Source organism: Gigantopelta aegis, chromosome 4 (genome assembly GCF_016097555.1).
Source record: "Gigantopelta aegis isolate Gae_Host chromosome 4, Gae_host_genome, whole genome shotgun sequence".
Classification (NCBI taxonomy): Eukaryota; Metazoa; Mollusca; class Gastropoda; order Neomphalida; family Peltospiridae; genus Gigantopelta; species Gigantopelta aegis.
In genome coordinates, this window is record NC_054702.1 from 41,797,415 (window position 1) to 41,811,201 (window position 13,787).

Sequence of the window (13,787 nt, forward strand, 5' to 3'; positions counted from 1 at the left end):
TATCACGTGACTGTAATGGCCGCCTCCACGACTCGTGAGTTTTTCTAAAGATAATATCAACAAACAAGGCTTGCTAGACAAACATGCTGCACGTCACAACTGAGGTCGGCAAGCCAGGAATCAAAGGTATGATCTTATTGATATTATTCGGATGAAATAATTATATAGTTTAACGAGTGTAAGTTTTGTAGCAGTTTAATCATGCTCATAACGTATTTTTAGCCACTCTTGTCAAAACATTTAGAAATGTGTTATTTAAGTTATTTTCTGTCAGAGGGTAAAACGGGTATAGCGCTATACCACTTTTTTCTTTTTTTTATATATATTTTTTTAAGTGAACCTTTTGACAAAATTAATTACTCTTATCATTACTGTATGCTTTTCTCAACCTGAACCCTAAACTTAACCCATTTTCTTTCTGAGGGAGCTACCCCCCCCCCCCCCCCCCCCCCCCCCCGTTGACTCTGGTTGCATTCAATTCCATAGTGCCAAACCTAAAAATTTCTTTCTGGCAAAAACAGTTATGGATAAGTTAAGAGTGGTAATTTCATATTAAAGTATGATGCTTATTGACAGGTCAGGTCAAAGGGCTTAACATGTACATTTAGAGCAAGCTGTTGTAGCACATCTGTCATGGGCACAGATGTTGACTTATGCCGTCTCCTTCATCCAGGACAGGAAAGGGTTTGGGGTGGATGGGAGGAGGGGCTGTCTGCACTAGCAAGTGCAGTTGCGCACCAGTAGCCCAGCCAGGGTCAGTAGCAAGCTATTGACAGGAAAAGGGCACATGCATTTACGAATATTTTTATAACCCTTAAATGTTTAGAAAACAGTCAACAGAGTGCCCACTGGGAATTAAGGATAGAGTAGGGTAGGCAGTGCAAGAACATATTAATTGTCAATATGTTTAGTATGAGATGATATTGACAAAATTAGGAGACAGGTTGAAATTCAGTGTGTACTGACTATAGTCACTTTATTCTGCGACATATATTTTATAAAAGAGACACATTTCATATTTTGTATTACATGTTAATTATTTGCAGCAATACCCATCCAATCCACACTATCTCAGTTTCTGATTCAACTACATACTTGTACTTATTAGTCAGTATGAAAAACATCTATTACAAATATTACTTAACATATCAACATACTAATGGCCTAAAAGAAGGACCCAAGAAAACAGAACCATGTTGTCATATTATGTTCAGACACTCTCAGTGGACTCTCAGCATATTATTATTTTTTGCTAGTGCATCACAGCTAGTATATGTTTTAATCTATTGATGTTGCAGGTAAATATTTTAAATATCCTAAATTATAAATGGTGGCTGTGGGTTTCCTTTCAGAAATGCTAGATACCAAGCATCACAACTGCAGTTACTTAGCACTAAACAGTGTGCCAAAATGTTCAGCATTCTCTATTTCTTTCCTTTCTAACACCTCTTCACATTGTCATTAAGTTTATTAATATTGTAACCAAGCATTGTGTATTGAGATGTTTGCAGTAATGCTGTGCGGTATTGTATACAGTCTGTATATGTTAATATGTTTTCTTATCTTACAGAAAGGCAGAAGCGGCATTTTCCACATATTCACAATACACGTAGTACCTCCATACCAACGTACAAGCCACATGGTCGTCGGTATATTCCTCATGGTTATGGAACATATGTTGATTGGAAACCGCATCCTATGAACATTGACATAGAGTACTCTGTGTAAGTACACAATCTCTGTTATCTAAAGAGAGAAGTAAATCTTGAGATAGATAAATTGTTCTATGGCATAAGTTTCACCAAAGTTTTGATATTAAATCGTGTTGGATGATTTTTTTAATTAAAAAATTATCTAATTTAATTATCATCCATCTTAAATGTTTAATTTTTCTATATGAAGCTTACAAGTGATCACCATACTTGTTCTATTATTTTATCTATATAGTTTAATTCAATTTTAAAAATACACATTGTATATACATGTATGTTCCTTCTTTATTTTCCAGGCCTTTGATATTTTAGTCAAGGTATCTTTATATACACCAATTAAAATCATAATTTACACAAGTTCTCTTGAATGTCTCATGTGTTTTAAGTTATAAAAATTATATATCATTTTTTTTTCTCTCTTTAAAAATCGGTGGCAGATCCAGAAAATCCATTTAGGTGGAGCCCCAATGACATGAGGTGGAAATTAATATATAATAAAATTATAACTGTCGCAAAATTTAGGGGGCCCAGGCCCTTGGCCCCCCCTAGATCGACCTCTGAAAATTATTAAATTAGAAATTATTAACAGTAAACTTGTTTATAAGATTGGTTAAAAAAACATGACTCTTCTTTTTTTCATCTTTTTTTTTTCACTACCACAATTATCTAAACAGAAAAATTCAAACATTCAAACATATGCGATGCACTTCACTTTCTCTATTGCAGAAGATTTAATTTTGTTTATATTATTGTTAGAACTGTATTTACTTAATTTTCATTCATGACATATCCTTACAATATGTATAATGACTGTTAGGCAATGATTCAAGGCTCCCCAACCTTGACATTGTCTGTTTGATCTGTGGTAATAAAAAAATAAAAATAAAAGTTATAGGAGTAGGAAGTAACTCTTCTATATGTTGTGCAATGAACCCACACTAGGCTAGGGCTTAGCACAATAGTTCACCCCGTGGTCTTCATTATATACCTGTTCTGGTATATGGTTGGAATGGGGAAACCTCCAAATGGATATATTCACTTTTTGATGAATGTATATTTGATTGCAGGAATGGACCTGACTGGAGCTCTAGTTTAATGACATGTATCCCACAACAATTTGACCAAAAGTACCCAGCTGCAGAAATATGGCCGAACAACTGGCATGCTATGAGACCATATCCTTGTGAGTCTTCTATATATATATATATATATATTTATCTTTTGTACAGTGACTGCCGTTTGACGGTTGCGATCGCACCCATGCCCATATAGTGTCCGTAAAACATATCTCACAGCGCGAAAAAATGCTCCCCTTAACAAATTTGCAAGGTGAAAATTTTATACTTTTATAATATTTAAGAAATTGAAACTGAAACCAAAAGTTTTCATTCAGAAAGAGAAAACAGTGGTGTCTTCCATGATATAACATGTATCAACTGTTTTCATTGGATGCATGTAAGTAGAAGTCATACTGTCTATCGGAATATTTTGATCATCAGGAACACTTCGGCCTATTTCTATTCGTAATCTTACGCCTGACGTCAGACATGAAGTGAGGAAAGTTAGCAATTAAATTTAGTGACAGTGAAAACTTCAAAAGAAAAGTTATTAATAATTAACTATGTATGGTTAGAAAGCATTAAGACGTTTCTTCAGAAATAAGAATGGGAGGAGCGAAGCGTAGCCCATTCTTATTTCTGAGAAACGGCCTAATGGCTTCTTACCTATGTAGACGGCATTTCATTGGTTCATACTCTCAAATAGGTAGAGCATGTAGCACTACGAATTTAAACGGCTTTTCGGTTGTTCTTCATGATTAAGACAGACAAAATAAAAGTCTGCGATTGGCTGAAATGGGTGGACAACCTTCAGTTGCTGTCTAATTGAAAGTGGTGGTTATATAGTGATAATCATAAAGTTAATTAGTGAGAATGGTTATTAATTAATTATTAATGAGCAGTTAAAACTTCAAAATGACAGTGATTAAATTAATATTTGTTTAATGATTATTAGTGGTAAACTTGTTAATAGGACTCAAATAAAAACTAAGGATGGTTAGTATAATTATAAATGACAGTGAAACATGAACAAATATTAATTTTATTGTTGTATATTATTATCAGTTTGGTGACATTTACATTTTAGCAATTAAGTTATGCTAATTTTTTAGGAGAGCAATGAGCAATTCAGTGGAGCTTTTTTCAGCTTCTGAAGATTTTACAAACAGCAGTCACTGCTTTTGTACCCTCAACACAGAGCATAAAAGACATTTCAGAAATATCTGTTTTTATACAGATGCATGCATGTTACTTAGTAGTTTTGTATGTAATGGCTAAAGTGATAAGATTTTGTAATGTTATATTTTGTTTATTGTTTGTTATAATATATTGCTCAATATACTGAGAATAAAACACTATATACTGATATTTTGTATGTTGTACCAAAGTTCAGAAATAATCATTTCTTGTTGTCTTCCAAGAAACCCCCCCCCCCCCAAAACCCATATTTTTAGATTGTATATTGGGAAATATATTTATAAAACAACTCAATGCCATATCTTGAACACAAAATTATAAATAAAATAGTTTTTTACCAATTTAAAAAAAAAAACCAAATGTTATTTGCTGTGAAATTTTTTTTATAAACTGGCAGTTGTGAAAAAAGAAAATCTAAATTTGTTGTTAAACTTTAAAATAAGTTACATTTATGGTTTTGGGAAGCAACAAGAAATTATTAATCTTTCGTGCATTTTTATCTGCTTCTAAATATTTTCATTTTAACTTATTTTTGTGCTTATATCCAATTAAGATTCAAGCATACTGTCCTGGGCACACACCTCAGCTATCTGGGCTGTCTTTTTAAATTTTTACGTTTACTGTGTTTCTTAAAGTGGATGGTTTTAAGAAAAAGACTTTAGTTTTAATTAAATTCTTATTGGTTGACAGTTAATATTCTTATACATGTGTAATTTGTTTTTATTTAAATTGTTGTTTGACAGACATACAAAAGAAGTGATCATGAATGGTGATAAAGTTGATGGTTTTAAGACAAAAACTTCAGTTTTAATTAAATCGTCATTGGTTGACAACTAATATTGTAATAATTTGTTTTTATTTAATTTGTTATTTGACAGATACATACAAAAAAAGTGATCATGAATGGTGATAAAGTGGATGATTTTAAGACAACGACTTCAGTTTTAATTAAATCCTTATTGGTTGACAACTAATATTGTAATAATTTGCTTTTCTTTAATGTGTTGTTTGACAGACACATACAAAAGAAGTGATAATGAATGGTTGTTGGATCCCGACTTGACAAACATCGGCTTGCGATGCGTGTTTGATGGGACTCACAAGGCAACCAATACCTCGGAGAATGAGATAACACATACGATGCTGTATGGTCGGGGTAGACCTGGTAGGTAATGATACACACAGCAACAACATACAGCCATTGTTCATCATTACAGAATTCAAGTAAATCTTGTGTATCATTCTATTGTACCTGGCCTTAATGGTGCGTTAGTTAAGATAGAGTCGCCGTTGGACATAGCCCAGTGGTAAAGCACTCGCTTGATGCGCGATCGGGTTTGGGATTGATCCCCGTCAGTGGGCCCATTGGGCTATTACTCATTCCAGCCAGTGCATCACGACTGGTATATTAACGGACATGGTATGTGTTATCCTGCCTGTGGGATGGTGCATATAAACGATCCCTTGCTACTAATGGAAAAAATAAGACTGTCAAAATTACCAAATATTTGACATCCAATGGCCAATGATTAATAAATCAATGTGTTCTGGTGGTGTCATCAAACAAACTTCAGTTAAGCTATCACCCAAGGGAGTATAATAAAATTTGCTACAAATACTACAGGACAGTTTGTTCTTGGAATATACTTCATATGTATGTCATTTTCCTACACATCCATTAGATAGAATATTGTGTGTGATAACAAAAATTCACACGATGTTAATGTAATGTTAGGTATTTGTTTCATTTACTGTTGGGGACATTACATTCATTTTTCATTTCAACTCATTTTCCCGTGCTTATATCAAATTAAGGTTCAAGCACGCTGTCCTTGGTACACACCTCAGCTATCTGGGCTGTCTGTCCAGGACAGTGGGTTAAATATAAGTGGTTAGTGAGAGAGGAGGTGTAGTGGTCTTACACCTACCCATTGAGTCGTTAAAACTCGCTGTACCTACCAGCTTTATGTCCGATGGCTTAACCACGACACCACCGAGGCCGGTTGGGACATTACATGCAAGTTATTGAAGCACTTTATAGCTGACATTGAAATATTTTCTCCATTGGGCTATTTTTCGCTCCAACCTGGTATATCAAAGGCTGTGGTATGTGCTATCCTGTCCATATAAAATATATGGTGCATATAAAATATCCCTTGCTACTAATGGAAAAATGTAGTGGGTTTCCTTTCTTAGACTATATATCAAAATTACCAAATGTGCTCTAGAGGTGTCATTAAATAAAACAAACTTCTCTTTTTAAAAAATATTTTCTATACACAGTTTGGCCTGTGGTACTAATAGCTTCTTGTAATATTAGCATTATGTAATATGTAATGGATTATTAGAGTAATTAATTAAATAATTAATTTCTTCAGAGCCTCTGATCGACCAGAGGAATGGAATAGATGAAGCAGCACCGGGGGACAAGAGTTACCAAGCTGTGGAATACTCACCTAGTTTTCATAATCTCGGATCAACAAGACCTATGCCAATCTTTGGGTAAATCTTTAACTCTTTTATTTCTAAATATTGGCCGATTTAAACCGTATTTAGTAACCGCAAAACACTAATGGGAAAGGATTGGTCCACAGGCATTGCTTATATTAAGAACGATTTATAAAGCCTACAGAATACAGATGCAATAGCATAGTAATAAAACAAAAATAAGTAAAAAATACTAAGTCAAATGCATTACATGAACAAGATGTACATAAACACAAACACACTGACACACAGACAGAGTTAGCGTAACAAGTAGTTAAACAAAGTGTTTAAAATTAAATACTACCCGGTAAATCAATACAAATAGCAAATGAAAAAATGTGTTGAAACTTCATGTTATAATAGTATTTAAAAGCATAGTATTAAGCTAATCAGTGGTTAGATTAAGCACACTTTGAATAACTAGGCCCATTTTTATTTGGTTGGTAGATATTATACACATCACAATGTCTGGCTTACCCAAAATAAGAATTTTTTTTTACAACATGTCTTACAATTTATATATAGTTAAATTGTGTAATAATGTAATTATATTAGAAAATGTTTTGAAGGTCTTATTGTTTTGTAGATGTCCTTTTTTGGGGGGCATTTATCTTAACATCAATCCATGATGCATTCTAAAGTTAGCACTAAAGTGGGTTTTTTTTAGATTTATGTAAAAAAAAATATCTATTAAAGGATGTATTCAGGCCCGTATATGGTTTTTTGTTCCTCTCTATATGTATAAAAATAAAAATATGCCTTTTGGCCACAGACCACAATTAATTACGCTACATGTTTCTATATAGTGTTAGTGGCTATAACATTTTTATTAATATCAGCAGGCTCATGGATTTTGGTATGTACCTTTGCCTGCCTAGGAGAAACATACCCTGTTGTCCAGCTCTTTCTTCCAGGATATTGGTTTGAAGAAACACACCCACTAAACCTGGCTGGAGTACACCCATTTTACACAAAAAGCACTACTTTTGCATGGGCCGGAATTACAACAAAGTCTTCAATGTCAACAAGTTACACATGTTTACAAACTACATGCTCTCCCCTGTCACTTAGTCAAATAGTTGCCACTTCAAAGCTGTCTTCCATGAAATAATCACAGTCAAACAGCAGACTACATGTGCGGACAAATTTCCGGATTTTGGACAACCAAATGAGAAGATAACTGTGATCTGTTGTGTGTTCCAAATATAAGATACCAAGTAGTTTTTAAATATATTTTTTTAAATGCCTGTTGACTGATCTGTATGCACATAGTTGAAATATTGAATCAGGTTACAGCAAATTTGTTAAGACTGATGTTTGATGTACCTGACTAAGGACTTGTTTGCATTGTATATAAACCGTACCTTATGTTGCATAATATTGTAATTGTTTGCATGATACAGTAATACTTGAAATCACAATTATTGTTAAATGTATTGTTATCACCTGTTACTAACCAAAACCACATCATACATGATTTGTATTTTGTTTTTTATGTTGTTGAAGGGGGAGGGGGGAGGGGGGTTGCACCTTGAAAGATGTAGAACTATGGTTGTATATGCATGAGTAATTTAAAAATGTTTTAAATCACTGTGTCAAATATACATGTTCAGTTAAAGATAAGATTCTGCCTACAGTGTTGAGGACTGGTCAAGCATGACCAGGGACTCATATATCATGAAGCTATATTAGTGCTAAGATAGCCTTAAGTGCATACGGTAGTTATACACTTAAGGTGATCTTAGTGCTAAGATCACTTCGTGGAATGAGGCCCAGCACTGTTGCTACCAATCATGTTTCCAACAACTATATACACACAATGTATCAGCTTAACAAAGTCATGAAAACTCCCTGTTATGGACATAACTCTCTGGCGAAGTCAGAGGTTGTGCCCACGACAGGCATGCTTGAACAGTTCTCTGATGGAAGCATGCCAAAAATTACCCACACCCACAGTCATGAAATTCACATTTCAGCATGCTGTTTTCACTGAACATTATGAGTCGAATTTACAAAGCCTTTTTATGTCTTACACACATGTAACTACACACATTTACAATGCTTAAACACTTGTGTTTATGAAAAACAGGCTTCGTAAATTTGTCCCTAAATGTGTTGTCAAATAAGTGCTTGAACCCTGAATCATTGAACTTGTTTACATTGTAAGTCATGTGTTGTTTGTTATGCATTTAATGTATGTTTGTTTGTCATAACCTGCATCTTTATGTTGTTTTCTTCACCTGTTGTTTTGATATTTGCAGTGCACATAAACCTACTAAAAAGCCCGATACTTTTGTCCCTTTAGAAACATCAATGTTAGGCAATAAAAGGTAAGTTGTCTGTTGAAAATAAGGAATATTTTTTACAGATTGGCATTTTTCTATATGCAACTGTAAATACATGTAGATACAGGGTTATCCTTTTCAAAAGTAAAAGCAAATGATCATGAATATTTGAAATCAGGCAGTTGCATAAGCATACAGGCTCCCATTTCGTAAGGGGGGGGGGGGGGGGGGGTGTTGGCAGGCTGATTTTTGCCCATATTAAACAAAAGTGCCCAAATCCAGGTCATTTTGCCCAAATTTCTCTGTTTTTGTCCAAATTGGAGGATTTTCTCTAAGACTGTGGGGCAGTTGCACACACACATATACACACACACACCCTGTCTCGTACGCTTATGGGCAGATGTAATAGTATATGGTTGTACTATGAATTTCTTAAATTACCATTCCAATATTTTGAAGCATACCCATATCTGAATGTTCAGAATCTGCAGTTTAGTTATGATTCCCATCCAGTTATTGGCCAGAATATATCAGGGTGTATACTACCAAATCAAATCCCATAGACGACAATAGTAACATATGCGGCTAAAACTCCTACCTGCAACGTATCAACCGACATAAACGCCACGGATATAAATACTACCACCCCTTACACTTAAAGTGAATCAGAAAAAAATGGGGGTCAAGCTGCTCGTTTCTGAGATAACGGGTAGCGTCTATGACTACCCTAGTTTCGCACAAAATTTGAGTACTTTTTTTTACAGGTACCCCATACATGTTTCAAGCACAAGGCTACTTGACACATTGGTACTAGATGAAATAAAATTGCACATTTATTTTACCCAGATGAAACTATTATTTTTTACAACCAACACACTCACATTTATAACCAATCACAGGACTTGTGGTGTTCACTTCTCTATCAAAAGTTCGGTGCACCTCGAACTTTGACCCAGCCGGAAGTTATTTGGTATAGTACTACCTATACTGATAACATACATTTTTCAAAAAGTGTCCAGCTATGTGTCTTTATGACAACCAGGATCTGGTGTATTCTGACATAAACTGACAACCTCACTGAAAGTGTTGTTTCTACAGTGCAACCTAATATAATGTACACCTCAAAAAGCATATATATTGCATATAGTTTTGTACAAATGCAATATGTCATATTAAACAACAAAATGTTTTAAAATAAAACTCCTGAAGATATTTACTTTCAGTTGGGTGTGTGTACTCAGGTATATATGTAGAGACAACAAAGATAGTCAGAGTACCTCTACCCCTTTAAAGAATGCCATTAAAACACATGCACTTGATTGAACCCTAGATTATGAAGACCTTAACAGGCACATCAAAGAAATATCAGTATTAAAAAAATACACTGTCTGAGGAAAGAAACACAAACATGACTGTACCTGTATGAAGTAATGACTTAATGTCCTGAACATTAGTGTTGGGAGGAAATCCTGTATGCTGGGTGTGGGTGTCTTCAAGTTACCAGGTGTGGGAATTTCAAATCCATCGGCCATGCTGATTTTCATAATGAACCATCAAAACCATTGGCAGCCACCAATATTCCTGACTATATTTTATTTATAGCCTACTGTAGTTGGAGGTTTTAATAGTTGTGATATCTGGAATAATCATGCAGCTTTAACATATTTATTTTTGATTAATTACTGAAAAAAACTATTTTTAAATGACAAAATTACCCGAACATCTATTTTCTTGCATTATTTTCTAATCCGGATGAATACAATATGTACATTAGATGTATTCCTACAATCTGTAATCCAGCATTTTATTTAGCTAGTAACATTAGGTAATACAGCTTTAACAATAAAATAAATTATCAACTTAATCCAAGGCAGATAATCAAATCTGAAAAAATTGGTTCTGAATCTAGTATAAACTCAAAATGCTTTTCATGAGAGCTAACTAAGTGATTATTAAGAAACAAAAATGATCTGGAGATCTAAGTATATGTTTAACAACCTTATTGTTATGTACAAATAAGAACAGAAGGCACAATAGTGACAACAAATTTAATTATGTTTTTGGTAAAGTTTTTCTTCAAATTTACTTTAAATTTTGCATAAAACTACAAATTTGTCTAAAATATAACTTAGCACCCTATAAATATGTCAAAATGACAATAAAAATCAACTTCTTTACAAATTTGAGTTTTCAGAATTTCATACATAAAAAATTAACAATGTTAATGGAAACTAAAGACATTAACCCACTATTGGCACATGCTATTTTTAATATAAAAATAAATTGCTATTAAAATCTTAGTTCAGGTTGCCTATATATAATACCATATTTAAGAGCAGTTGTATATGGCAAGTCAAATACCATGTAAAAAGAAATTATTGAAATCTTTACAGTATGAATTATAGGCCAAAACCAACTTTTCTTCAGTGCTAACTTTGATTCAAACTCCATTCAGAGCCATGTACAGAGATTATTGTCAAGGTCAAGGTCATTGTGAACTTGCATGATCGAGTGATGGCTAATTAATCAACCAGTATAGTTTAATTAAATAAAATGACAAAATCATAATATTTTTTATTATGCACTGAATATGTGCTATAGGGTGTATACTACCAAATCAAATCCCATAGACGACAATAGTAACATATGTGGCTAAAACTCCTACCTGCAACGTATCAACCGACATAAACGCCACAGATATAAATACTACCACCCCTTACACTTAAAGTGAATCAGAAAAAAATGGGGGTCAAGCTGCTCGTTTCTGAGATAACGGGTAGCGTCTATGACTACCCTAGTTTCGCACAAAATTTGAGTACTTTTTTTTACAGGTACCCCATACATGTTTCAAGCACAAGGCTACTTGACACATTGGTACTAGATGAAATAAAATTGCACATTTATTTTACCCAGATGAAACTAATATTTTTTACAACCAACACACTCACATTTATAACCAATCACAGGACTTGTGGTGTTCACTTCTCTATCAAAAGTTCGGTGCACCTCGAACTTTGACCCAGCCGGAAGTTATTTGGTATAGTACTACCATCAGGTTTTTTGTTTTCAGCCAGCTACTGGCAGTTATTGTTGTCAGGGGGGGGGGGGGGTTTATTGTACTTTCAGTTTTTCACAAGGTCGCATGCATTGAATTCATCACTCAAGTAAATTTTGCCCTGCGTGTCTGCAGACCTGTTTGAAGACTTCCATGGCCATATACATTTTTCTTTTGTTGAGTTTGTTAATTTATAGTAATAATGCATGCTTGTAACTGTTTAAGGGTAATTGTTGTATTTTTACTATTAACAGGAGAAATGAAGGTTAACAAAACATGTGGGGCATGATTAACTGGGATAATCAGTTTAGTATTATGAGTATTTCCATCCCATTATACCTCTTAGCTGTAATGTTATGTACTACTTTTTTTATGTTTTTTGTTTTTTATTTCCCCAAATAAAGAGTTAATTTCATTACTTTTCTTAAAATCTAAACATAGTCTTTTTGTAATATAAAATATAAATTTATTAAAAATATAAAACAATTTCCTAAAATACAATATTTCCTAATTTTATACAAGTATACCAGCTCTCCAGTGCCCTTTTAATTAGAACATTTATTTGGTCTAAAAATGAGGCATGCTGCTTTGTATTATTATTATTTAATTAGTAAGTTATCATTAAAATATCTGTTGAATTGTTTCATTCAAATGTATTTCTATTCTCTAAAATAAAGCTATTGGAATATACGTCCATTTTATATGACTGTAGTAATTAGTTATTATGAGAATTTAGTTTGAATGTAGAACTTTTCTTCTTTTTTTTCTTTTTTTTGAATGTAGAACTTAATAGATTTGGTTTCTTTACAGAGAAACGTTTAGGCAAAAAGAAACTGTTCGTCAGACAGAGGACGATGTTGTTCAGGTTAAAAAACTGGATGAATGGAAACCAGCAACACCACTGGTTCCAGCTCAGGAGGATAAGAGGTGGTAGACCGTCTTCCAAACTAGCTAGAAATAAGGCGACAGCGTTAAACCAGCCATTTTGTCAAGAAGGCATATACATGTGTATGTACTGTTCTGTGCCAGTGGCATGTTCAGGAGGGCAGGCAGTCATGAACAGTTTGACTGGCATCAGTTATATTTATTTTATTTCAATTTATTTCAACTTATTTTCATGCTTATATCCAATTGAGGTTCAGGCACACTGTCCTGGGCACACACACCTCAGCTGTCTGGGCTATCTGTCCAGGACAGTGGGTTGGTTAGTTGTTAGTGGTTAGTATGAAAGAAGATGGTGTAATGGTCTTACACCTACCCATTGAGTCATTAAAACTCGCTCTGGGTGGGAGCCGGTACCGGGCTGCGAACCCTGTACCTACCAGCCTTATATCTGATGACTTGACCACGACACCACCAAGGCCAGTACTATGTTTATTTAATGTTAGGCCTAAAAACCAGTCTGATAGGTAGCTATGAGTTCTCAACATCCTGAACATGCCTCTACTGATCTCATGTAAGGTGGTCTGTAATAAGAAAGAGATAATTTTTGTAGCCTCTTTTAAAGTCCAGGGCCAAATTTTACAAAACATCCTAAGCCTAGTTTTGCATGATTAAACATAAATGTACAACTAAACTATAATTTTTATTATTACTAATAGCAGAGGCGGATCTAGGAGGGCCCCAGGGGCCCACCCCCCACCCCTAAATTTTGCGATAGTTATAATTTTATTATATATTAATTTTCATTATTTTTATGATCTCCATCCAAACCTCCCCCAGAATTCCATTGGCATTCCTCCTCATGTCACTGGGGCCCCCCTAAATTGATTTTTTGGATCCGCCACTGAATAGTACAATACATGTAGTTTGAATGAAGTATACCTACATGTATTTCATTTTCTTTTGTCCTTAAAATGCTCCATCTTCCATGATGTACTCAACACATTTTAATTATGGTTATATTGCATCGGACATATGGTTAAGGACCACACAGATATAGAGAGAGGAAACCCACTGTCACCACTTCATGAGTTACTCTTTTTCGATTAGC

At 34.2% G+C, this 13,787-nt stretch overlaps 1 protein-coding gene across 1 annotated transcript; it reads left to right on the plus strand.

The window, feature by feature from the left end:
- Positions 1-12,995, plus strand: LOC121372184 (spermatogenesis-associated serine-rich protein 1-like). Its single transcript, XM_041498467.1, has 7 exons — positions 1-126; positions 1,571-1,724; positions 2,780-2,895; positions 4,983-5,132; positions 6,346-6,469; positions 8,716-8,784; positions 12,605-12,995. Exons 1-7 carry the CDS (start codon positions 84-86, stop codon positions 12,726-12,728), a joined length of 780 nt encoding a protein of 259 aa, XP_041354401.1. The 5' UTR covers positions 1-83; the 3' UTR covers positions 12,729-12,995.
- Positions 12,996-13,787: the final 792 nt, after the last annotated feature.